Below are 26890 nucleotides of genomic sequence, written 5' to 3'. Positions count from 1 at the left end.
TGCAGTTTTCGTACGGCAGGCAGACAGGCAGGACGGACTTCTTGCTGGTGTCTTGGCGCTGTGTGTTGGGCGTTTGAGATTTCGGCGAAGGAAAGAGAGGGCGAGAGAGCGAGAGCGCCGACAGTCAGGAAAGATGTAATAAAAGTGAAAAGAATGTGCTGCCACAGTGTGTTTACGTACGTTTTTTGGTTGTTTGTTGGTGTGATTTTGCAAATTGCATTTGACGTCATGCAGGCGATCAAATACACAGCCGAACGGGTTTTAGTGTGTTGTTCTAGCGGGTCTGTGTGCGTGTGTGTGTGTGCGTGTGCGTTTCAGCAGCTCCTACATTGCTCTATGTTTATTTTATCGTTCGATTCTCCGGGAGTGTGCCGTTGTGGGGTATCCTGTGCTGGGTCGTACGAGCCGCAAACTTGAATCATGCGCTGTACCGACCCGAGAAGGAAACCAGAGAGAAATGTCAGATCGCACGGCCCGTTGCCCGTGTGCTCAAGCACTGTAGAGTTCAGCTCGTTTGCTGGTTTGCTGTGTGAAGTGAAAAATCTGGCAGAAAGATATCGTGCTGAGTTTTAAATGCGTTAGTTTAGCTCCCGTACCAGCTCCTAAGCGGAGGTGCGTAAGTGCGCGGTAAAACCCCCTCTGTGAACCGTGTGGCATGCACCCATCTGCATCCCAGCTGTCGTTTTCCCGTGGCCTTCTAGAGCATAAAAAAGGTGAACGATATTAAAAAAAACCAGACAGCTCGGTATGCTCAAACCACGTTGGGGGGCAGAGGAGTTCTCTCGCCGTACCGTGAAGAAATCATTATCGAACCGCTAATTACCAGCTACCGTGTCTGGCCAATTAATCCGTTCTAGCCGGTGCAAAACATTCCGGTTCGGTTTGGCCCCATTTTGCTTCGTACCGCATATGCCGGGAGTGTCCGGGCCCGTGTTTTGAAGTCGTTGCGCATTGTTGCGCGTTCCGTGTGCGGGGTTGTACCTTATCGCTTCGTTGCTTCGTTCCAGTTGATGCCAGAAGCGTAGTCATCTTTAGCAAACAAACATCAGACGTGTTGGAACATACAATGCTAACTGACCAGTGCTTTAAACGGCAGCAGTGACACATCCAACCCGCCCTCCCCACAACCGGCTGCTCCGCACGCACACGTGAGTGCTGACATATGCGCACACACACAGAGGACCATTTTGCAGATGCGGCGGTTTTTGACAGTTGACGTTTTGCTCGTGTTTGGCCTCTCTCTCTCTCTCTCACGCAGACAAACACATACACATTTGAACGTGGCGCCGTACACGTTGTTTGCAGCATATGCTGGGCGAGTGTTGGAGAGAAACTATTCTGTATGCGAGACAGCATAGATCCGCTCTCTTTCAAATGTGTGGTGAAATCGACTAAACGAGAGAGAGAGAGAGAAACATGTCAGCTCGCAGCCGTTTGCGGAAGTGTGTATTATAGTGATTGTGTGTTTTGTGGGTTGAGGAAAAAACTAAGTGTGGAAAATTTTGTGTTACAATTTGCAGGTTGTGAATGTGGCTGCTACAATTGTGAAAAAGCACTTCAGAAGCCTGTATCGTGTTTTTGTGTTGCCGGTAGGAATATGTCGACTGTGAACGTGGTGCAGGCGTAAGCGAAAAGCCATCTCACCACTCGCGTGTATCGTATCGATCGCGTGATTGCATACTTTTAGGCTGATACGGGTGAAATACTAAGGAGACCGTTCTACCCCCCTCCCAGCGTTATCCATTCATGGCGCTGCTCCACATCTAGCAGAGGTCAGAGCAAATGGAAAATCGAATCGAAAAAAAAGGATAATGTTCAGTGCTGTTTGCAGGTGCCTTTCAATCGAACATCGACTGACAGCACTCTCTCTCTACATACGTACGGTTTAAAAAATCGATCGAAAAGTATCGTACGATAGCTGTCTGGGTGGAAAACGCACATGGAACGTCCGGGCCAGGCCATCCTGTCATTGCACGGCACACCGGAGTTTTTCCCCCTACTCTTGCGTGTATGTGTGTGTGAGTGTGTCTGTGTGTGTGCGGGTATAGAAGTGATGTCGCCTTAAAATGTTGTCCTCGTTAGCGGCAGCAGACGAGTTGTTTGTAATTCAATTACGCCTATGCACACGGCAAGAAGAAGCAAAAAACAACCCGGAAAAGTGACCCAGCACCACAACAATGTTTCTGCTCTACCAGTGTGCCAGCCAACAATTACATAATTGAATTGGGGTTTCTCGGTATGGTTTGGAGCAGTAGTAATACGCAAACGTTTCAACTACGCGCCACAGTGGGTGCGCGTAGTATTTCGCGGAAAGCAGCAGCAGCAGTACACGCACGGCCGGACGGTGTGTGTGTGATTTTTTTTTATCACCAAATGATGCCCGGCGCGGAGAAAAGTGGGCAACTTATAAATAAGTCATCCGCGGAATATAGCTCCCCTATCGCTAGGAGCGTGTGCGTGTGTGTGTTTGGATGCGTATGTGTGTGCTTCTGTTCTAAAAACCGCGTGGCAGCAGGATTGAAAAAGGCCACAGCAGGGAGCGAGAGAGAGAGAGAGAGAGAGAGAGAGAGAGCTAATGTGAGAAGTACCAAAAAACGGATGATGTGCGGCAATGCGCTAAGGAAGCATTTGAAGCATGTTTTCTGATTGGAAAACAAATGAGAAAACTATTTAGAAAATGTAGCGAAAAGTGGCGAAATTCCTTGCCCGATAGCTGCCTAAGTGAAAATGTGTTGAGTTTAAAAATAACGATCTGCAAACGGAATCGACTCCATGCGGTTTGAACCGTTTGATTGCACGAGATGTATCCTTCAAACTACCTTCAAGATTGCAACTACAGTGATGGTCAAAAGTGTTCGTCTAGCTATATACTTGATACGAAACGATGGATTACGGACGTTTGCGATATGGGTCAGTCAAATAAACGATTAGGTGTGATTGTAGGTCAAATAGTAAGCAGTTTTTAGGCTCTTTTTACAAGCAAAATATGTATAAGTGTATGTGGATATTAATGAGAAATAACGTTGAGATGTCTCGGTTGTTCCCATTTTATTTATATTATAGGTCTTTCTCTAATTCGCCGTATTCTGAGTCTCTCTGTCTTTATTGAATCAGATTCAATTGATCTAACTTATTAATTATAAAAGTCCATTGACAATAATCTGCAAAAATAATCCATCTGTATAGTAATTTAGTGCGGTAACTTGATTGTTTGGTTGTTGAACACTGAATTCGAAGCATAGAACTGGGCTAGATCCCTACTTGAACGTTAAAATGGCCTGTATTACATGTTCTGCGATGGTCTATGTCCATTATAGTCATTCCGACCCTTCTCTCAACTTGTATCGTTTCTATGAAATTGTGCTCGTTAATGGGTCTGATATGTGTACAATCGACTATAGAACTGCATTCCAACTATAATGCATTTTAGTTGGTTTTTCTTATAGTATATGGATAGTTAAAGCAAAAGTTACGATTTTGTATTGGAAGTTCCGTTTTGAAAAATATGCTTTTAAGAAAATATCGCATGAAAAAACTGTATCAAATTCAATACTTGACTAGCAATCAAAGTTCAACTAGTAAGTTTATTTAACTTCGTCACTACATAGTTTTCTCCATGGTTTCGTTTGATACTAATTTTGTTATTGATTTTGACACGATTTATTGGATATATTTTTCTCACGCTCGTCTTACGATTTATTCATATCTCATGGATGATTCGTTCGTTCCCATAATTTATTGGTATTGTCCGATTGCATATCAATACAATAACAACAAAAATTGGTACACGGATTAAAAAATTTAGCAACCAAACAATCTAAAATGGTCAGTCCCAAAATATGGGACCAATCAATAAGTCGTGGTAAACCCTGTAACTATTCTGAAAAGATCAGTCTAGATCAGCGATCGGCAATGTGCGGCATGCGAGCCGCATACTGCTCTTTCATATCGAGATAGCGACACTTAACAGTTCATGTTTCATCAAATTTTTACTCATTTTTGCTCTTGGTTTAATATTTGGCTCTTCACGTGAAACTCTACGAACATTAATGTAGACTTAGGCTCTGTCGGTGGTAAAGATTGCCGACCGATGTAAACAAATGAATTTACTTGCTTTGTAGCATGAAACTGTTAGTTCGTTAGTTTTATAAGTAAGAACGTATAGCTGTTACTGTTTTACACCAAAATGTTGAACAACAACCACACCTGATCGACCTACAATCATAAGAGATTGTTATTAATTTTCCACTTTTTCCGCATATTACGCTCCTAATTCGTCTTTGTGTGCAAACTCCCTACAAGCCCATACGTATAACTTTTGCACTCACTGTATATCGGGTACCCATGGCAACAGGCCGGGTCTATCAGGAATGGATGTTTTGTGAACCAGTTGAATCCTTTTTAGCATACGGTGCTGCAGCACGACCGATCGACCCGCTGTAGAACACCAGCGGGTGGGGATGATACAAAAAAATGTTTTATTTATGGCAATGTACGTGCGATATGCCCATCCTTTCTAGAAACTGGATCTTCTTCTGGAGACCTTGGCCGAAGTAGTGATAGCGTGTCAGTGGGAGAGAGAGACAGAAAATAACCCTCTTCGTGTCTCCATCACCAGAAATCACATATCATTAAGCGGGCGACGTATGTGTGTTTTGTGCCAGAACTATCGTCATGATTTTAACATACACACACGCACACACACACACGTGGCCACCCGCACGGGAAAGGTCATCCGATCGATACATTGATAATGAATAAACCGGTTGTATCGGTTCACACGGCACCACCACGGTCCTGCTGGAAATAAAGGAGTGTGGTCACTGTTTGCGGATCTCAACACAGTTTCTGATATCGTTTGCGAAATTTTCTGCATTCAAAATGAGTCTTTTGGGATGTCACAGGCAAGGTTAAAAAGCTGAGCAGTAAAAAATGGTTGTTTAGTATCTTTTGGACCGACAAATCGGTTTTTTTTTGGAAAGACACTCCTATAGGCACCTAAATCCAGCATATGCGACAGCAGAACACGCTTTTTATGGCATCCGGACAAACCCGTTTATAGCAACTACTGTCAGCACCGCATCAGCGTGCGGTCGCGTAATGACGATGCGTAATTTCGTCACATTGAGGAATCTCCTGCACAGTAACGTACGTGGCCGGCATGATTAAGATTCTTTATTCGCTACGTGTTGGTCTACGAACATGGTCGCGATCGCGCGACGCATGCCTTTCAGACGGGGACGTCGTTTGACTGGAGCGGTCTCCGTTTGACAAAACCGAACATCAACAACGCAACACAAAGACGTTGATCGTCGTCTGACTTGGCGACTCGTGCGATAAAGTGGTGAACTGTGGCTGACGGCGACAATTAACGTTCCGCGTGCGATTCGCGATCGCAGTCTCCCCCGATCCTTTGTGCGGATGAGCGCAAACAGTGCGCGATCGGCCGTTGTTCTGTCGAGATCTCGCATGTTAACACCCAGCCCGGAGGCCTGGGGGTGGTGTTTGTTTGTCGCGTGTTTGCGTCTCGCTACTACTTTGCAGAAACGCAGAAAGGGTCTGTGTGATAAGCCCAAGTGGGCTAATGTGTGCTGTTATCTCAGTTTTGCTTTTCGCAGTGATCCCTCCCAATGCCCCGGCAGCGTACGTAACGTGTAACGAGTTTGGTTGTTTTCTTTTTGCAGAAATCATGTAAAGTAGCCACGAGACAGAAATATAGAGCGAGAGAGAGAGAGAGAGACTGAGCAAGTGAGAGTGAGCTTTCGAGTGAAGTGTGAGAGTGTGTGAGAACGAGCAAGATTACAACCCGATTGCTCCAACTTAGTGAAAGAAACATGCTACCCACAGTGCTGCCGAGGAAAGTTGCATTTGCAGTACGGTTGTGAGCGTGAGTGTATGTGTATGTGTGTATATTTGCAATTGCACGAAAGCTTGAGCCCTTTGATAGCGACCGTAGTGTGCAGCACTTGTGGCGCGAAATCAAAACCAAGGCAACCGTTGGGCGGCCCACGTTAGTACACCAGTGGAAGTGTCACCCGCAAGAGCAGTACGACCAGCAACAGCAGCAGCTGATTGTTGCATTCTCCAGCCCTTCTTTGTGTGTCGCTTTGTGTGCAGTTCACAACAAACTCTTCCCGTGCCGGAGCACAAAACCGGTCCTGGTGGTTCGGTCTCGGCAGCAGAAAGACAAAAAGGGAATCTTTAAGGGTGGGCCGATTAAGGGCTTGGGCCGGATCGTGTTCGAAAGCGTGTGCGGATTGCCCTTCGTCTGGGGTGTTGGGGCACGGAGGAGCACGGTGAAAGTGAATGTTCTTAGTACCGAGTAGCTTTTTGGCGTGGTTGAAATCAGCAAAGACTACCATCATGTCCAACGCGACGGGATTTTGTAAGTATTTTGCACTTGATATGTTTAATGGTTAGGTTTTTTTTCATTTTCTTGTTTTTATTGATCATGTTCCATTGTATTATTGTTTTTATCGATTTAAAGACTTTTTCTTAAAATGTTTGTTTTTTAGTTATCTAAATTTTGTATGTTATGAATTAAAGAAAAAACGTACAAATTATAAAATCATTAAATGTAAAGTAATACAATGAAAATATTAAGATAAAATACAAAGCAAAAAAGAAGTCACAAAAAAAACGACACGAGAAAACTGAGAAAATTACAACAACAACAAAAAACAAACAAAAAAATGTATCCAAACGTAAAGCAAAAAACAAGAAAAGCTATAAAACATCTTACACGAAAAATAGCCAGAAAACAGAGGAAACAAGAGAAACATGTATAAATAATATGTTCAAATGTTAAAAAACATGAAACAAATAATACAAACAAAAACAAAACAATCGTTAATCACACTTCGAAAGGAACATTGAAGTGAGCTTAGTATGAATTAAACTACTATCAGGCTAAGCTTCTCGTCTTTGTATTATGGTAGATGGACATTTTCCCACACGCCTGTCACATATGCCACGCGCACCAAAGAATAAGAAGACACATAAAATCAAAAGCTTTGCGCGGCATCTACGATACCTCCTGTAAGCCAAGTCGTCATATCACCACCACCCTCGTAATGGATATCGACTTGAGCTATGACAACTGTAAAACAAAACGCTTGACAACATACTGCGAGCTGTGTGCGCGCTACAGCTAGAGCTTACCAAACCCGTCAGCAAAGGATGTAGGATTAATTAAGCAATAAAAAAAAACGTTACGATTAAATAGCGAAGGTGGAATGGGTGTGCTCAAAGGTGGTCTGTGCCACCCCACCCATCTATCGACAAAAAGGGTGAGGAAGAAATTGCTTTCCCTGACGCATGAGAATGACGTTTATCGGGCTGCTTTCCCGTTTGGTTCTTCTTTAGCGATGGTTTGTGTTACGTAAGCGTGGTTTCCATTTTGGATTTGGATTCATTGTGCGGTTTTCGGGGCGGGTGCTATAAAATCAGGCCCCGGTTGCAATGGGACTGATTTTGGAATTAGTTTTAAATCTGATAAACCCACCCAAAACACCCTAACGGTGCCCACTCGTACCGCTCGGTTGCAATGCACGTGTGCCATGAATGTAGCTACTTTTGCTACCGGCGCTATCAGCAAGGTCAAGGATTTGATGGAGCGCCCGGTGACCGGCGTTCATTAAAATGCGTTTACGATATCTGGTGCGGGTGCGAAGCTAATGTAAAAATAATGGACGGCGAGATAGGTTTTAATTGTTCTGCGAGCGTCGCTCGGCCGCACAATGAACGCTTCCAGAATACACATGATTGGTGGGCTTATAGAGCTGGTGATTGGCGATTGATATTCGGCCGCTATTGCGATGAGGAATCGGATTGGAGGAAGGAAGAGCAGTTTTATTTTTATGAGGTACTTTGAACGTGTTTGGGGACCAAAATGTAAAGAATTTTGCTCCATGCCATAAGAGGTAGAATTCTGTACAGTGCTTATAGGGCATTATATGCTGCCAAGCTTCGTAAGTTCTCGTAGGTGATCTAGTCATTCTTCCGGAATGATCCTTTTTACAGAATTCACAGAAAATACTGATAGTTTTGTTGATTAAATATTTTTAAGAGGTATTCCATTCCAACATTTTTTGGCATTTTGTACACAAGATGTTGACTTTGATCATCACTGTCCGTTTACGTAATGTACCACTGGAAAGATGCCTAAGCTCACAAAGAATACTAAAGAATTTTAAGAATAGTGAGATCTACTGTTATCCATAGGAACCAAACTATTGGATTTGTTTTGCATTTCATCACTTTGTGCAATATTTTCTACTTTATGAACTATCATGTAATGCTCTGAGCAGGTTGCGATTTAACTGCCTAATGCTAGTATGCAGTTTTGCTTCTAAATCTGCATATTAAAATAAAATTCTTGTACAAAAGATGCCGCAATGTTACATTTACTATGATTCCAAACAAGTGACTCAACAACAAAGACTTTAAAGGTTCTGAAGCTTAACACATTTTAAACATGACTTTTGATATCTTAATGATCATATAGATATGAAACATCGGCATTGCTGGTCACAAAATGTTTTGAATTGTTTTTTTTTTTTTAATGTGGATCTCACTCAAGATATTCAATTTCTATGCCTACATCTAAGCTAATGCCAAAACCTTGAATATTGTTGAAAATCGTGTTTTTAGGAATTCTGAGAAATATTCAGATTCTGAGAAGTATTCTGAGAATAAACTGAGAATAAACATGACATCTTACAGTAAGTTGAATTTTTTCCCTAACGTAAAAAAATACTTTTGCTTTTCTTGTGTCCCATTGTACCTGTGGCCTATAGTGTGTAGAATCCGGGCTCTATTTTTTACTCCAATAACCGACGACAAAGACGATCCCGGTTGGAATCGATTGGAACGTTGTTTGCAATGTGGGTCAATCACAATTCTCACAACATCATAAATTCTCTCGCTTGTTTACCATAACAACCCCACCATTTCTACGATCCCACAATCGCTCCCAAGATGAAAGTCCTCCTCTCCTTGTGTCAATAGTTCGCTCGTCGATAAGCACCCTCCCCCCCGTCTCGATTGCATCCTCAAGTGTCACCGGGTCGGTATGCGCCAATCGTTATCGATACGAACACGCACAGCAAACGCTTGTAAACACGCGGTGGCCGGGGACCGACGGAGACCAGTCCCTCGATCGTTCACCTCGTGCATTATTATAACCATTTCCTTGAGCGCGATCTTGTCGCAAATTTGTCGGGCGATCGCCCGAAGACCAACACGGCGTCTGCGCAGTCGGAAGGTTCTTGTGCGACCGTGCAAGCGAGGAGCAGTAGCAGGCAGTATGTTTATGGCGAGAGACACCGGCGACGCGTTCGGGAAACCATGCGTAACCCATCCACCTCGTGTCACTAATCGATCCCACCCACAGGCGGCATTTACAGGGGCGATTGCGGGAACCTACCTGTTCCAGTCTGCCCGGAGGCCCCGGGGTCATAGTAATTAAAAGTGTGGTGTTGCAGACAGCGGAAAGGGGTTTGAAGTTTTTGTTTCTGCTACTGCTGTAATCATAAAAATTACCCGCGTTATCTTCTCACACACGTAGGCGCTCGCACACTAAAGGCGGGATGGGGGAGCGCTGTGCTAGAGCGAGTGTGCTGAAGACCGCTGACAGTTTTCACCCCCCCCCCCCCCCTCGTCCGGATACCCAAGAGTTCAGAGTAACAGACGCAGGCACGACTCGCCAGACGTAAATGCCAGACTCGCGGTGGCAGTACGCAACAGTCAGTACTCAGCTGCTGGTGCTGTTTTTGCTGCCCAAACCCCGTCCGTGTGCTGGTGAACTATCGTACCGTTACTGTGTGCGATTTTTTTCGTGTCTGTGTTAGTGTGTAGTGTTAAGTGTAGCTTTTTAGGTGATTTTTCTCTCTCTCTGTGTGTGCTACATTTCCAACCTAACCTCTTTCTGAACGTACCATTCGGTGGCAGCTGTGATCATTTCCCAACTCCTCCCGGTGGCGGCGGTTTTTTTGCAGACCACTTCGAGATCACGATCGCCAACTTAACTCACCCTCACCGGTCTGGGTCTCTCAGACTCTCTTTATTAGGGTGGTTCAATTTGCCGAGAGCAGTCAGTTTCTCAGGCTGTTGTAAATTGCTCCAAAAGAGGCCCAAGTGTGAAGTGAAAGTAAACACGCAGTGTTGTGTGTAACACAAGAGAGGGAGAGAGAGAATATTAAAGTGCAAGAGAGGATCAACAGCAAAACCAGGAAACGGGGTAGCTAACACGAGCAGCAGCAACACAATGTTGAAGTTCATCAAAACATGCGGTAAAGATCTCGCTGCGTCTGCTCAGTATCATCTGCCGATTGTGGTGTTTTTAATTTTAATTATACGTTGTATGCGGCGGTGTTTGTAATTGTTTGCGCACAGTACAGCCTGAGAGCAGCATGTGCCCAGAGAAAGTCTCTCAGATCGTGCTGTACACTGTTAGGTGTTTATAGGCATCTACGACGGCGCATGTGTGTGTGTTGTTGTGGAGTTTTATGTAAATATTTTATTTTCTTAGCAAAAAATATACAACACACATGCGGTAACTCTCAGCAGACGGTGTGGTCCACTTACTGTACCGCACCTTAGAGTGAGTGGTAGGGCACGCTTAGCACGCCGGACGTCGTAGTAAAGTCACGTGTAGTTTTATACTTCGCAAAACCGGCCTTTCTAGTCACCGGTTATGGTTAGTGGCTCGTTGCTGTTGACGCGTCCAATGCTTTATTGGCAGCTTGGCTCAGGGTCGCACGGGAAGGGTCACTAATCGCTACGGGAAATCACCAACAACTCCGCACGATCGCATTGATTTCTTGTCCGAGTGATGATTGGAAATCGATCGAATCATGTCGCACAATCTAAAAGCGTTGCGATTGTTGAGTGGTCGCACACGTGCGAATTAGGTGTGATTTTTTTTCGGCGAGTCATCAATCCGCTCGCTTCGAAGAAGCTCAAAAATGAAATATCATGATGATGGTTGTACTGGTCAGGCTTTTTTTTTTGTGTATGCGACACACCGATAACGCACTCGGGTATGTGAAGGTGTTTGATAAGAGGCGAAAAAAAAGTCCCACCACTGTTGGGTTCACCTTTGGATGGCTTAATAATAATACCGTTTGGTGCGATAAGGGAAGAAACTGAGAGGGCTCCCATCTCGTGTTGGGCCAACAATTTGTGTTGATACGAGCAGTTTATGTAATTCCCGAGTGAGGTGTGTTGCTGGCACTTATCAAATGTGTCGGACCCGATACGACTGTTTCTTGTTGTGGTTAACAAATGGTACCACGAGGTTATTTATTACCTTGCTACATAAAGCGCGAGTGCTCAGCAAGTGATAACAGAGAGCAATGAAACATGCGCTGAACTACAGATATAGTTTTTATAAATGTAATGTACAACATGTATAACAAATTGTATCTTTGCCGCTTTAGCTCCTACACAGCTTAACTTAGTTGTTTCTAGTTCGATCATGTCCAAGGAATTTCGTATTAGAGCAAAAGAAAAGAATTTAATACATAGTTTAATGATTTAATAAATGACCTAAACACAGTCATAAATCTTCCAAAACGACACAAAAAATAATTAAAATTGAAGATAATTCATATTGGTCCAAACATACAAATAGGCTTCAATTTTTCCAGATATTTAACAAAAATGATGCAAAAATATAATGAAATGAGGAAAATCACAATTAGAAACTTACTAGAAAATTTCAATTATCTACAAAATGTTAAGAAGTAGTTTAAAATGTTATTAATACTTCACTGTACAATCCTAACGGCTAGGTTTGTGCCTTCGCTACATTTATTTTGCGTGTTAAACAATTGCATACTTTTAGGCGCACCATTTCATTATGTCGACCTATTGCCATTAATCGGCATTTACCATTCGTAATATTAATTTTTATTTACAACACTAATGTATTCATCGTTTACCTTCTTTTTTTTCCACTTATCATCCAAACAGTAGACGAAATCGAGGAAAATCTGCAGTACGTCGGCGGTACGGCCGGTGCGGTCGCGTTAACGACTGCCGTTGCCGCCGCCACCTACTACTACTCGACCAGACCCGTGCCGGAGAAACCGCTAGTGCCTCTAGATAACCAATGTCCAATCGAAGCCGTAAGTATACGCGACCGTGTGTTTTGCACACCCAATACCGTCATACGTCGCGCAAGCACATGATACACCGGTACACCGATGACGTCGTGACGAGCGTTTGGTGGAGACGCCTAGTGCCGCACCGTGCGCTGACTGGCGGCGTCACTTGCAGCGCGCTGGCAGGGTGTCATCATCACCGGTAGCCAAATGGGATCGTCTCATAAATAGATTCCCACCCGCCCAATGCTTCTCTGAGCTTGGTGTGTACGTGTGTGTGTGTGTGTGTGTGCGTGGTGTATTTAGTGAGGTGTTATTTGCGTTGTTGTTTCGGCAAAAATCTGCTATCAGCTAAGAATAGCGCCAGAAGAAAAAGGTGCAGACATACACGATCGCACGCAGGCAAAAGCAGCCAACCACGCCAAGCGGGGGGCAGCTTACTGAACAGCGCAGTCTCATGAAAATGTTTAGAAGAGTTATGCTCGAGCAACCATCCGCGTGCGAGAAGAGGGAGCAGCACCCGTCTGGTCGATTGGTTGTTAAATTAATGAGCCTCTTTAACGTTTACTGCCTTCAATGAAACGGGAATCCGATAAAAAACCGGCTGGCACTACGCATCGAAAGCCCTTGCTCCCGCCATTCGTTTGCTTCTTTCATCGAGCTCGAGCGATTAAACAATGGTCGAACATTTTCAAGTGGGTTCGCGCCTGGTGCCAAAGAAGCCAAACTCTCGGAGGGGGTTTCTTTCACGACGGGTGCGTCATCGATCGGGAATCGATCGACCACTGGACCAAGGACGGAAGCGGAACGATCAAATATTTATGCGAAGGCGCGCCAGACACCGATGGGGCAGAGCTGTAGCATCTGGATGCCGACGATTGGTGCGCTGTTGAAATTCGCTCCTATTTTTCTATCTCACCCTTGGTTAGGTCATGGCACAGGCGGATAGGGAGGGGAAAAAGAAAAACCACGATAATGTGTTGATCTTATTAATTCGTTTATAAATACTCATAAAACGTGCGGGCGCTAATGAATCGGTGTTGTTGCAAATTTTTATGCTCATGTTTGTTTAGAGCAAAGACGGTAGAGAGAGAGAGAGAGAGAGAGAGAGAAAGCAATCGAGGTAGGGAAACTCCTTTTCCTTTCGAAAAAGATATCGATTCGCGTTACAAACATTTCGAACCATTTTTGTTCGATTTCGGCGCGGCAAATGATTGTTCGTAATTTATTTAGCGTCGAAGTTTCATACCTCTGCAGGCATGTTCCTCTCGGGGTGTTAGGTGAATCGTGCCAGATGCGATGGGCTAATCGATATTACACTTTTGAATGGGTGAAGAAACGCCTTTTCAAGTATCACTGTGACCATGAAGTTTTGGTTTTTTGTGAGAGTGCAATAATAGAAGCGGCATGATCTTCGACGTTTCGATGAACAGACGCAGAAAATAGATAGAGAATACATTTAGCAACCATTTCCGAACTAAAGGTAAGAAGATCTTAAAATGGTTTACATTGAAGGTTTAAAGAATAAAATAGACCAGTTATGCATGGTAAAAATAAACGTGTAGACAAGCTTATTTAAGCGCTCGGATTAGATTTTTGCTCTGATTAGATTTTTGTTCTGATTAGAAGCAAAGATTTTTGTTTTTCTTATGTCAAAAATATTACCAATAAGAATATTTTTGCTATTTTTAATGACAAAATAGCGTTCTATGCCTCCTTCTGCTGGTACGTTATTGCACAATACTAATCACTCGTGTCCGTATTAATTGCGAAACTTGAAACGTCAAACTTAATGCTGCATTGCATCATCTCCCCATACAGAGCGTCTTGATGTTTTTTTTTTCCTTTTGTTGAAAATTCTCTCTCACTCCTGTACGCATTTTATGTACCCTTCCCTGGCACTTTGGTTCAGCACAGCCCTCGTCATGCTCCTACTACTCATAGATCATAGAAGTAATGACGTGCACTTAAAGAGCACATTCCAAAGACCAGACTCGGTCCCGCTGCTTCAAGTGTCTTCTGTGCTAATTCATCCCGACTAAAGCAAAAAAATGAAAAAAGCACAACAGCTTGGGGAGGAAAATCCTCGTTTGTGTCTTGATGATGATCATCACCGATCATGATGACCGAGAAAATGCCGGTCCGGATGATCGTGTGTGTGTGTGTGTGTGTGTGTGTGCGCGCGCGTGTTTTGTGCGCAGGAGCAAAGACGCTTACGGTGCCTTGCACCGTTGGCTCGCTTGCTATGGGGACCGTTTTGGTCAGTGAACTAGAAGACGTTGTCGCCGGTGGACGTCGCGGTGTGTCTTGAGTTTTTGTGTGTGTGTATTTTTTGCGTGTGCGTCGATCGCGCTACCCCGTGTCCTTAACATTGGGCGTACGTTTTGGTCGTTTGGTCGAGTGTAACAATAGGATAAAAATAAATATAAATCTAACCTCTCTCGTTCTCTCTTTCTGTGCTGTGCACCTTTGCAACTAAAGTAAAACAAGCCAAAATAAGGGGGCTATCTTAAAGAGAGAGAGAGAGAGAGAGAGAGAGAAAAAAAAACGGTTTCCCTCCAAGTGGTTCATGATCATTTATATGCGAATGATCGTATTGTTTGTGAATAGTGGTTTTTGTTTACTGTAAAGCGTGCTCCTTCTACCTAGAAGAATCATTTAAATTGGAATTAAAAAAAACCAGCTGTTTCAAAAGCTGTTACAATCAAGTGTTGCCGCCTTAATGCACCGTATGTGATGCCATTAAAGGGTGGTGGTGCCGTTCCGTTCGGCTATCGCTAGTTTTTGTGACATTTTCGCTAAATTGTGTGTTGGATTGGTGCGGTGCCTAGCGGTTTAAAATAGCAGCTTAAAAAATCATAGCTAACCCACAGTTAGGCGGGATCGGGTTGGCCAGTGGAAGTTATATACACTCACACACACACAACGCGATCAAGTCTTGTGCGCGGCGATTGTGCGATCAAAATCCCACTAGTTGAGTGTGTTCATCCAACCCAGCTGCTGCCCAAGGTGAAGGTGATAGAAGGGGAGAAGTGCAGGGAAGTGCGGCTTAAAATTATTATGATCCACCCCTGACCGTTTACTGCGGTGGGTTTTGGTCTCACCCTCCCCTAGCAGTACGGTGCGATGATGTACGTTCGGTCGGGTTGAAAATATTAGCTCAAGGATACAAAAGGCTGAACCAACAAAGCGCGACCCCGTGTGAAGAAGCGGTACTGTGCTGAATTGGAGGTGTAATTTTCGCATCAGTTTTGTTTTTCCTTCAAAAAATAGTGAGTGCAGCCGGGCGGGTGGTCTTTGTCGGTGCAGTGAGAAACGGTCGCAGTGTTGTGTAGGAGTGTGTAAAGGAGTGAGTGGCAGACAAACGGCACGGCCACAACATGTCATGCTGTGGTTCGCAGGAACCGATCCGGCCACCGATAAATCCCGGCTTTCAGAGTGACATCTTGAAGGTAATGTCGGTCATCTCAATAATGACAAGTTTGGAAGGGTGTGATGCCTGTGTGCTGGTGTGAATTTGGACATAGTTTCCGCGAAAATTTGGTACACATTATATACTTGGATTGGCATAAATGTTAAAAAAGAATAGAAATAGCTTCACTACTTTGGAAACGATTTTAAACTCTTCGTTGGGTGTACTAAGGTGTTCTCACACTTTCCAATGAGATGAAATTATTTGTTGCCTACATAACGAATCAATTCCAATCATACTTAGGACCCATATATTCCACATTAATTAAATATTCTACACGACCAATCAATTTAACGTTTATAAAGGCGTAAGAAAGTTTACATGAAGCATCTTGATGATAGAAACGACTTCTAAATTATGGCATGTCCTAATTATGGCATAAAAAGTGTGTACTAATCGTTGTTATGGTACTCTCAAGGTTCGTAAATACGTCTCGGTCCATCCGGTGTATTTTGACAAAGCATCATTGGAGATTTTTCAATAAAACAATTTGGTTTGTAACAATAAACATATCCCTGAAGTTTATTTTCCATAAATCGTCTAGAGTAGATGATACAAACTAATGATAGTAGTAGAGTGGAAAATGATCAAAATAACGAATCCATTGCAATAGATTGAAAAATAAGAACTCCTCAGAAGAAAAAGTTTAAAAGAGCGACATATTTTGATAATTTTTACAAATCGTAGCACAACACTTCTTGGTTGAATCGCTTTAGATGTAAAATATCAAATATTACCTTCTTTTAAAGGTATAAAATATGGCAGCGTGCCTACTAAAATCAGTTTATTCCGTTTCGGTTCTAATTAATCAACTCAAATTGATAGAATTTCCGTTCAATCACTATTCATTATCACACATGAACACGTTTTCTTACGTTTAAGTAAGATAAGATCATACGATTTCACTTTTACGAAACAAATACCTTACATTGAACGCATACTTGTTGCTTATTTTACACAAATGGTCGACTCAACGTATCCGCAGATGGATCGGAAAATGACAATCCTCCGGCTCAAGTGGAACTTATTTTTAATACACACTGCTCCCCCTGTTGTGCAGCTTGCCATATGGTTTACAAGCATCGAAAAGTCTTTTATTTAATACCGCTGACGCACATTCGTCCAGCGGAAAACGGAAACACTGTCAGCACCAGCTTAGCTGCTAGCTGTCTAACCTCAAGCGAAGAGAGCAAAATGCACCAGCGGCCAACAAGAAAGCCAACATTTTACGCGCAAAATAATCGAACCCACACGAAGAACATGCTAGCTGTGCATCGCGTGGGAAGCAACCTATCCGGTACAGGTTCTGCTGGTGCGTGGAAAATTTATTAAGGAAAACTCACTCACCCGTCAAACTGTTGCGAGCCGCTGTGGGAGGGTGGCGGAGCAAAAACCACGGGTAGGAAAAGCGATATTGTCATGTGATGCACATTTGCGACCGGAACAGCCGGGCGCACAGCGTTGCGGATAATTAAACTTTTCGGATTCGGTACATCGGTGCGCCAAGGTTGATGTTTTTTCATGTGTGTTGTTCAGTGATGAATGCTACAATTACACGTTGTGTTGGTGCTGCTGTTAATGATGTTTTCAAATGTTTTGTTTGTTTGAGCATTGCTCTTCAAAAAAAAAAAAAAAAACCAGCAGGAGTGTTTAGAAATTTGTACCGGAATTTGAGTAAATGTCAACAATGCGAAGGCTACTATTTACGCTAGTTCGGAAAGAGCACACACGCAGCGACTGGTCATTTTGTGAGGAAGATATGCATCGTCCTTCATGGCACTGTGCGGTATCGTATTACCCAGAGTGCGGCAGAATGTAATAGAGAAGTATTGGCACCCGTGCGGTTGTTTTGCGGGAGAGTCATTAACAGATCATGTTTTTCCCCCGTGCAGTCAAATAAACGAGGGCCGGGTATTCCTCGTTTACACTTCCGAAATGGATATTAGGTTGAAATGTTGCTTGGTTGATCTATTCTTCCATATGTACACTTCACGCTTTAAATAAACGATGTGGAAATTGAAGCCTTTGTTATCAGGCCCAGTGATGAAGTGAGTGAAATTAAACCAAAATAAGTGGATTTCAATGTTCTTTCATCTTTCAACATTAGCACAATATGGTTAGGAATCAACCACACATTGAAAAGCATAAATACTGGCTTGTTTTATTAAATTCGATTAAATGAATGCTTTAATTGCCACATAAAATCTTCATAATAAATTGCAAATTATTTGTTGTTTATTCCAATACAATGTAGAGCAATTCGCTGTACGTGATACTTAATATCCGATAATTCGCAAATAATGATTATTTTAGCGAGGCAGCCTCACGTTAACGAATTATATATTCAAAATTAATTTTAAATTTATTTAATTTAAAACACAAATTAGAATGAGAAATGTTTAAGTTAACATAAAAATAAGTATATATACTTTGAATTGATAGATTAAACGATTTATTTAAACTTGCTTTTCGTAAGCTTTACGTAAGATATTTGATCAACAAGTTTGTCCCGTTGAGTACCTCATGTAGGTTTCTTTCTATATATTTTTAAACATTACAACACAATTAAAGCCCTGACTTTAGTGCCAGTGGAGCTTCACTTTAAATGGTGTTGGTTTCAATACACTTTGTATCACAAAACGCGTGGCTTTAATTATCTTCCTGCGCAGCCACCATTTGAATGATGTATTTCAATGCAAACAAAACGATAAAAATATCATTTTTTGTCGCGGACTGCATCCACAAAAAAATTCGTATCCGCGAGTCGCTTGATTAACAAGCCCCGTCAAAGTGCAATTATATTCGCACACATCATATCTACGGGCGCATCCTCCCTAGCTACATTGCTTGATTTCGACTGTTAATAATAAAAAAAAAAGAAAAAAAACATTTGGTAGCAACAATTTTCGCAACTTCTGCTCTCACAGCTGTACCATGGTGCAAGCGCCTTATTCTCCCCTGGAGATTTTCCTCGCACATGCATGCATGGTGGCACTATCAAAACAAACCAGAAGTAAAACAAACCGCGGGTACAGTGTTGTGTTGTGTGTCGGCATTTGTGTGGCATTTTAATTAATAGTACGGCACACTTCTCGCAGAGACACACACCCCCTTGGGCATGGTTGATCCATCTGCAGAACGGAACAGGTGGCAATGGTTGGGAATCCCATCTTCCCAACTGTACTGAGGATCACTCCCGTGGTGGAGGTATGGAGGTATTCGAGCGCGTGACCAGACCAGAGGGTGTACGGATGCCAGATGATGTTGTTTGTGCACAAATAAACGTCTGGCTGAGGGTGGGGCAGCCGAGCAAATAAAGCACGGAACAATTGACCCGGGGATTGCACGACTCGGTGATGATTAATACTGTGCTCCCCACGAATTGATTCGTCCTACGACCACAAGATCACAAGATAAGAAGATTGGACGCTTAAATCATGCATCGGCATCGGCCCGTTCGAATTTCTGGTCACGAGGAACGCTTTGGTCGAGTGGCAGTAGCAGTCACATGCTGCCGGTGGACCCACTCCCCGGGCAACGAGGGAGAGAGAGGCTCATTAATCCTCGTCCCGGTGACAGCTGAGCGTAGCGTAACAACGGCACGAGGATCTTTAGGTCTAGCTTGCTCCCACAAATGGTTCGGCAGTGGGTGAATTCTTCCTTGTCAATCACGGCTTTGTGCGCTTGTGTTGTGCTGTGTGACACATTCGGGACCCCCCGGTTTTGCTCTAGAACGATCGTGAACAAGCACTTGTTCGTGGAAAACAGCAGCAATAGCAAACGAGGACCTTGACAGTAAATTATCGCGCACCGTACACTAATTTTGTTGCGAAGGTAATTTATCGTAGCGGCTCGCGATTTGCGTTTTTTCCCCCGTTTCCAACTCAACACACACACAGACACAGAGCGAATAATAGGCGTGTGTTTCTGTTAACACTAATTTTACATAATTACACGACACACCGAGCCCGAACCTCGAGCGCACGAAGATGATGACGCTATTATCGATAACGAACAGCGTTGCGCACGAATGACCAGGATCACGTAGACGCATTTTTTGTGTTTTGTGCGAGGCCAAGATCTAGAATTTGTCAATTTATGTTTTGGCGCAACTCGTGACCAAGCTACGAACCGAAGGTGACGTTCGGTGGGTTCGAATTACACAGAGTGGTTTGAATGGGCGAATGATTTTGGGTAAGCAGTTTTGACGCTATATTTATGTCAAATAACTGTCATTAGCTTATATTTTAGCTGTACGTAAACACTTGGCGGGGTAGAGTTGACCGGATTCATGTGCAAACCGGGTAGAAACACGATCATTTCATTTATGAAAATCTGTTCTGTACACTGTTGCGCACCATGTTTAGTGTTATGGCTAGTGACAAACATTCTTGTCATTGATTTCGATCACGAATATTGTTATTGGGCTAACTCAAATTACTTTCAAAATCTTCCCTGAGGAAAATAATAGAGATCTGATATATCTGACTGTATCGTATTATTGATCCTTTGCTATGAATTTTGATATTCTTTGATTGAAGATCGTTCGAAAAGATATTTTCAACGATTCTCAAACGAATCTTATTTTTAGTATGTCCATAAGGAAAAATACATTTCAAGAACTTGTGCTATCTGGCGTCCTCTTGTTTGATGTTATAGATTGTTACTATTCAAATTGTTTGCAGCAGATAAAGTAAATAATGTATGCAATGTAACGTTTTAAATGATGAATAATATGCCAAAATTGTTTCTTTCAAATTTATACGTTTATTCATGATAGAACAGTAAGTTTAGAGTAAGTGAACTTATAATGTCCATACTAGTGGACATCCTTACTCCATTTGACATGTTTGTACTGAGTTTCATTGTTTTGATTTTGGACACTTTGAGCTGCTGTTGCGGTATAACATGACAGGACATTTTCACTTTACAGAATTGGGTTGTTGATGTACTGCAAATGATGATAGAATACGCAAATTTGTAGGGTTGGCAATGTGTTGAGGTTACGATCATTTTTATGGATCACCCTGTTTAGTTCAGTTTTGAAATATTATAGAAATATATCAGTTTTTATAAGATCCTGCTATAAAATGTAGTCAAAAACTTATAATTAGAGCACAAATAGATCGTCTCAATTCTGAGAAATAGCAGAAATTATCTATGAAATCCATCACCATGAAGCTACTTTCGGCAGAATCCTGGCCTTAAGAGCTGTCAAATATATCATTCTTCAATAGTCCATAACTTTGAGGATGCTTTTATGGCAACCAAAACGCATCCCTAATATTTGTGTGCAATAATGAATCAAGCCAGGGTGCTCACGTCTCTTGCTATGATCAACCGAGCTGCTATTTGCCTATTTTCTCCATACTTCCAAACAACAACATTGACGTCTCCATCAACATCGGCAAATGTTTGCTTTGGCCTCCCCACTATTATTCTTTCCACCCGTTCGAATGCCAACCAAATCAAGCTCCGTGCGCTTTCTTTTCACAGCTAGAATGCAGTATCTTCGTGGTCGGAGGTCCCGGAGGTGTCAGTAGTTTGCAGCAGTATTGTTTTTTGTTTGTGTTTTTCGAACTAATTTTTGACTGACTACTCAAGGCACCTGTCGAGCAAGGGAGCGCACACACACGTCGTGCACTGCAATAAATAAATCACCACCAGACAACCTTCGGCATTTGTGTGGTATTTGGGTGTGAGTGTGTATGTGGCTGCATCACCACCCGAAAGCTGCATCATCTCGCGGATCGCGGGGTTCGATGATCGCAATCGAGCGGTGCATTGATCGTGTATGATGAGAGGGAAGAGTGTGTGTGTGTGTATAAAATAAGCACTGAACAGTGTGCTTGTTACACGAACCACCCGCACCCCACGCGCACATCGTTGTCTGAACTTGAACTTTGAAGCGGTGGCGCACGAACAGGGCAAGATTCTTTTGCTCAGTCGCTCCCTGTTTTTTGGCACCCGCCCGACCACCGACAGTAGCGCCGTAGCGACCGTGAAATGCCGTACACTCTCCCCGGAAGCACGAGTTTCCACGTGGAGGTGCCTGCTTCCCTAACGCCCATGTTTTTCCCCTGTCCCATCGTCCTCTGTCTGACAGTTTCCATGCCTCGATTTTGATGTGTGGCCCAAAGCGTAAAGGCAATAGCTAATAACCGTGACAGGGACACGCTTCACGCGGGAAATGCACGAATGGATGGATGGGATGGTGGGAAAAGGTTATGAAAAATGGACTAGTTTAGTGTTATTTTTAGGTCGCGTGATGATGCTAGCATCGACCTCGTAAACCCTGGCCATTACTATTACTACGGAATGTTTTGGAACGATTTGCCACCGTATGCGACACCAGCAGCAAACGAACCACCTGGCAAACGAATGTGGGAACGGGCACCGGAAAAAGATTCGTAAGACACACACAAACACACTAACTACTAATTTCGGATGATGGTTGACTTTCGATTAAATACCCATCCACGAAAATAGCATCAGGAATCGCGTTCGAAGGAAGAGAAGCAACGAGCAACGGCGAGTTGCATAACAGATGACGTCCCAGCGAGTTCCCGCTCTCGCAGTAAAAACATTCAATTTGTCACACCGGGGTTGTAAAAACATATTTGCTAATGCCACGACATCGAATCATCGTTGTCTGGTTGACGATCAACACAATAATTCATCCGCGCAGCGAGGACAATGGAAACAGGGTTTCCAAAGCTTCTGACGCCTATTAAAACGGCACAAGAGATCGCGTATTGTGACGATCGTTAAATCTTTAATACCTTTAAGACGACCACTGCAAGCATGATGGTTTTATTATTTTGCAAACCCTTATTCTGTAGTGTCTTAACGTGTCTCCAGCGCATGGAAATTTACCGCCAGCGCAGGAAAAAGGATTGTGTCCCTATAAAAACAAACGAGATCGTATTTGTGTGAGCTCCTACGCGCCTTTCTTCTTGGTCAGTAAAAACCGAACTGCAACGGTTAAGTGGAAAATTTATGGCATCCCTCAAGTGTGTGCGCGCCCGCGCACCATGCTGTTGTCCACCAATAAATAACAAACCGCCCCGTAAATAGGCCTCACGGTCAGCAAAAGTGCGCCGCCATGTGTGTATTTAGTTTTTGGACACTGGTGCCAACAGAGAGAGATCGTGGGGCAGTAAGATCATCCACTCAAAAGAGGAGGATCAGTTTCGCTCGGCTGTACAGATGTGCACATGGGCACGGTTAAAGATTATAGCTGCACGGTGAATTATGGCGCTGGGAAAAGGGCTAACTCCCTCTTGGAGCAAACGGGAGATGATGTAATTTCACTAGAATGCTGCACGAGCTGCTTCTTGTGTTTGTGGTAGCAAACAAATCATACTAAATTGCCTGTTGAAAGAATGGTTTAACACAGCCAAAACGACCCGTAGGTTGACGCTATAAATATGAGTTCGATCTTCGAAACTGGGTGTCGGGAGAAGCGGTAAATTAATGATCTGATGAGCTAAACGACGTACAACTTTTGGATCATTGACAAGAGCGCGTATCTCGGCCGTATCTTCTGTGCAACAAATTGTTTAACTCTTGCAATATTTCTGTTTCCTCCGCTTTCGCTGCAGGGCCCGGAACAGGTACACGTGTCAAAGTTCTACAAGGAGGCAAAGGATGGCAAATTTGTCAGCTGTCTCGAGGAGGACATCCGAACGCTGTATCAATCATTTCGCAAGGGTGCCTACACGTCAAACAACGGACCCTGCTTGGGATGGCGAGAGAACCTACAGTCACCATATCAGGTAGGCCTGACCGTTCCCCAAATCTTGAAAACTGACGTGACATGACCCTGACGACGCTGACCGTTTTGTTGTTGTCCCTCCCTTTCCTTCAACCAGTGGATGAACTTCAATGAGACGCTGCTGCGCGCAAAGAACTTCGGTTCCGGACTGATCTCGCTAGGGTTGCGGCCAGGGCCGAGCACCTTCATCGGCATCTACTCACAGAACCGTCCGGAGTGGGTACTGTTCGAGCAGGGCTGCTACTGCTACTCGCTCGTCGTCGTACCGCTGTACGATACGCTCGGGCCCGATGCGTGCGCTTTTATCGTCGACCAGACGGAGATGCAGGTCGTCGTCGTGGAGGACGATAAGAAGGTGAACCTGCTGCTAGACAAGGCACCGAGGTAAGTATCGCACGGCGTTAGGCTGCAGATCTGGTCAATGTACTCAATTTTGTCAATCAACTCTTCTTGCAGATCGCTCCGCAAGATCGTCGCAATTAAGGAGGTCCGGCCGGCTACGCTGCAGCGGGCGAAGAACGTCGGCATCGATGTGCACACGTTCGATGAGGTGGAAAAGCTGGGCGCCATCAGTGACAACCCGGAGCTAGAGCCGAAACCGGACGATCTGTGCACGGTTTGCTACACGTCCGGCACGACCGGCAACCCGAAGGGCGTAATGCTGACGCACGCCAACGTCCTGGCCGGTGTGGCGGGCGTACTGCTGCAGCTCGGGCCGCATCGGCCACGCGTTGGCGACATTATGGTTTCGTTCCTGCCCCTGGCGCACATGCTCGAGCGCTGCTGTGAGAACGGCGTCTACTATATGGGCGGTGCGGTCGGTTTCTTCTCGGGCGACATCAAGGAGCTAACGAACGACCTGAAAGCGCTGAAGCCCACGCTGATGCCGGCCGTCCCCCGGCTGCTGAACCGCGTGTACGACAAAGTGTTTGCCGAGGTGCAGCGATCGTCCGTCAAGAAGCTGCTGCTAAACATGGCGCTCAGCTCGAAGGAGGCAGAGATCAAGCGTGGCATTGTGCGGAAGAACAGCATCTGGGACAAGCTGGTGTTCCGAAAAATTCAGGAAGGTTTCGGCGGCCGACTGCGCCTGATGGTGGTCGGTTCGGCCCCGCTGTCCGAGGCGGTACTGTCTTTCTCGCGGGCCGCCCTTGGCTGTCTGATCTGCGAGGGCTACGGGCAGACGGAATGTACCGCACCGATTACGCTGACGGTGCAGGGTGACTTTGTGGCTGGGCACGTAGGGCCACCGGTCGCCTGCAATGGTATCAAGCTGGTGGACGTGCCCGAGATGGAGTACTACGCGTCACAGCAGCAGGGCGAAATTTGCGTCAAGGGAGCGAACGTTTTCATTGGGTAAGGAGGACAAAACGTAAGGCCGTTGAGACAGTGTTAACACGTGCCTTTTTGTTGTTATTGTAGGTACCTAAAAGATCCACAGCGTACGGCAGAAACGATCGACAAGGACGGTTGGCATCATACGGGCGACATTGGGCAGTGGCTACCGAACGGTACGCTCAAGGTGATCGATCGCAAGAAGCACATCTTCAAGCTGAGCCAGGGCGAATACATCGTGCCGGAGAAGATCGAGAACGCCTACATCCGCAGCCAGTACGTGGAGCAGGTGTTCGTGCACGGCGAAAGCTTAAAGGTATGGTGTGAAGAACTGATAAAGAAATGATTGTATGACGACTATAGGTATTTTGGAGGTAAAAGGTTATTTTGGAGGGCAAGGATTTCTGTTGAAAATCGCGAGAATTGATAGATCAGGTCATCCACTACTGATCACGGGTAACGTTCGGTGTAGTAAGAGGCTCTCTGGAGCGCAACTACTTCAGATATTACTAATTCAATTCCGACATCGACGAAAACGGAACGATTAGTTGCTACTCCTTCCGACTCTGGTTTCAACGCCGGGCATCTCCGACTTCAATTCTGGCCGGGCTCTAATTCCGGGCAATTCCAACTGCAAATTCCGACTCTGAATGATTCCAACTCTGGATGACTTAAGATGGCTTTGACTTTGGACGACGCCGGACGGCTACGGCTACCAAAATTCTCCAAAATCCCCAAATTTTTTGGAGTCAAATCGGTTTTTTCCCTACTTTCTATCACTAGCTCAGAGCTCATGTAAAACATAAGACAATTAGAGTTGTTATAAAGTTTAATGTTACACTATTTGTCCAAAGAGCGTAGAGCTCAAAAAGATAATGGATGGAATTCACAACAGACGTGTCTCTTAAGAAGTCGTATACATTCAGCTTGTTTCCAGCTGATCCAAATCTGATTCTAATTGAGCTTTTCATTAATTCCAGAGCTGCATAGTGGCAATCGTGGTCCCGGACGTGGAGGTCATCAAGAGCTGGGCCCAGGAGAACAACATTCCCGGCACGCTGAGCGTACTGTGCAACAACCCAGACGTGAAGCAGCTCATCCTGAACGACATGATCCTGTGGGGCAAAGAGTTTGGACTGAAGTCTTTCGAACAGGTACATGTCGTCTCTAAGGCTCTGTGTGGTGCAACAACCAAGGTTCTTATCTACAAACGTTTTTTGTCATTCTAGGTCAAAGACATCTACCTGCATCCGGATCCATTCTCCGTACAGAACGGTCTGCTAACGCCTACCTACAAATCCCGGCGGCCCCAGATCCGAAGTTACTTTGCGCCCCAGCTGGATGACATGTACAAACACCTTGACTGAGCAGGGACTGAGCTGCGGTAAAAACAAAAAATCGAAGCAAACGGAAGGAATTGGGGGAACAGCAGTGCAATCCCGGATCCCGGTGTTCGCTACCACAGCAGTGCGGTGTATCATCCTGTTCCTTTTCCTTTCGCCCAGTCCAGCACACCAGGGTCTGGCGGTGGGTGCTGCTGCTGCTGCTAGTATTGAATGTGTGCGTGTTATACTTTTTTATGAACGTCTACTCCTGACGCCCGTCCGGAGTGGAGGCGAACTAAGGTGAAGAAAGCAAAAGTGTAGGGAACGTTTAATTATTCTAGTAACTTGAGTAAAGAATATAAATACGAAAACCCCAAGCCCGGAACTATGATATACACATTTCGACTTTTGTTATATTTTGCCGCTGCAATGAGAGAAAATGTAAAAAAAAAAACAAAGTGCAAGCCGTTCGGAGAAGGTGCTATATCCGGCATGTACAATAAGCTACAATATTCTTCGTCTCGTTTATTATCTTTCGCTCGCTCCCTCTCTCTCTCTCCCTCTCTGACCCACACAAAATTCGCAAACAGCACCGCGAGCGCGAACTCTCTTCGAAGCAAACACTTTACCATAAATATTAGGATGCACGAAAACGGTCGTTCGTCATCACATCCCAAATCATCGTTATAAAAACCACAAACACACACAAACAGTGATCGCTAAACGCTTAAATAGAACAGAAACCGAACAACCGCCTAGCTTGGAAGGGAGAGAAGAAGATACACGTGACAAAGAGAATAGCCACAAGGATATTTATTGTTATACTACATTGGGACTCGATTAAGCTGGTGCAAATTTCGTCAATTCTTCAGTGCAG

General features: G+C 44.3%; 1 protein-coding gene across 8 annotated transcripts; it reads left to right on the top strand.

The window, feature by feature from the left end:
* LOC120955083 (long-chain-fatty-acid--CoA ligase 6) lies at positions 1-26426 on the top strand. Of its 8 annotated transcripts, none has more exons than XM_040375590.2 (9): positions 1-135; positions 5685-6385; positions 11977-12131; positions 23184-23357; positions 23454-23740; positions 23813-24709; positions 24776-25004; positions 25669-25842; positions 25918-26426. In XM_040375590.2, the coding sequence occupies exons 2-9, from the start codon at positions 6307-6309 to the stop codon at positions 26053-26055; spliced, it is 2133 nt and encodes a 710-aa protein (XP_040231524.1). In that variant the 5' UTR covers positions 1-135; positions 5685-6306; the 3' UTR covers positions 26056-26426. The 8 variants fall into 8 exon arrangements, with proteins under 8 accessions (XP_040231524.1, XP_040231523.1, XP_040231526.1 ...); XM_040375589.2 differs by having other exon boundaries at positions 1-176; XM_040375592.2 differs by lacking the exon at positions 1-135 and adding an exon at positions 478-612.
* The last annotated feature ends 464 nt before the right edge of the window (positions 26427-26890 follow it).

Source organism: Anopheles coluzzii, chromosome 3, assembly GCF_943734685.1.
Source record: "Anopheles coluzzii chromosome 3, AcolN3, whole genome shotgun sequence".
NCBI classification, from domain to species: Eukaryota; Metazoa; Arthropoda; class Insecta; order Diptera; family Culicidae; genus Anopheles; species Anopheles coluzzii.
The sequence above is the reverse complement of the archived record's forward strand: the minus strand, read 5'-3'. Positions and strand labels throughout refer to the sequence as shown.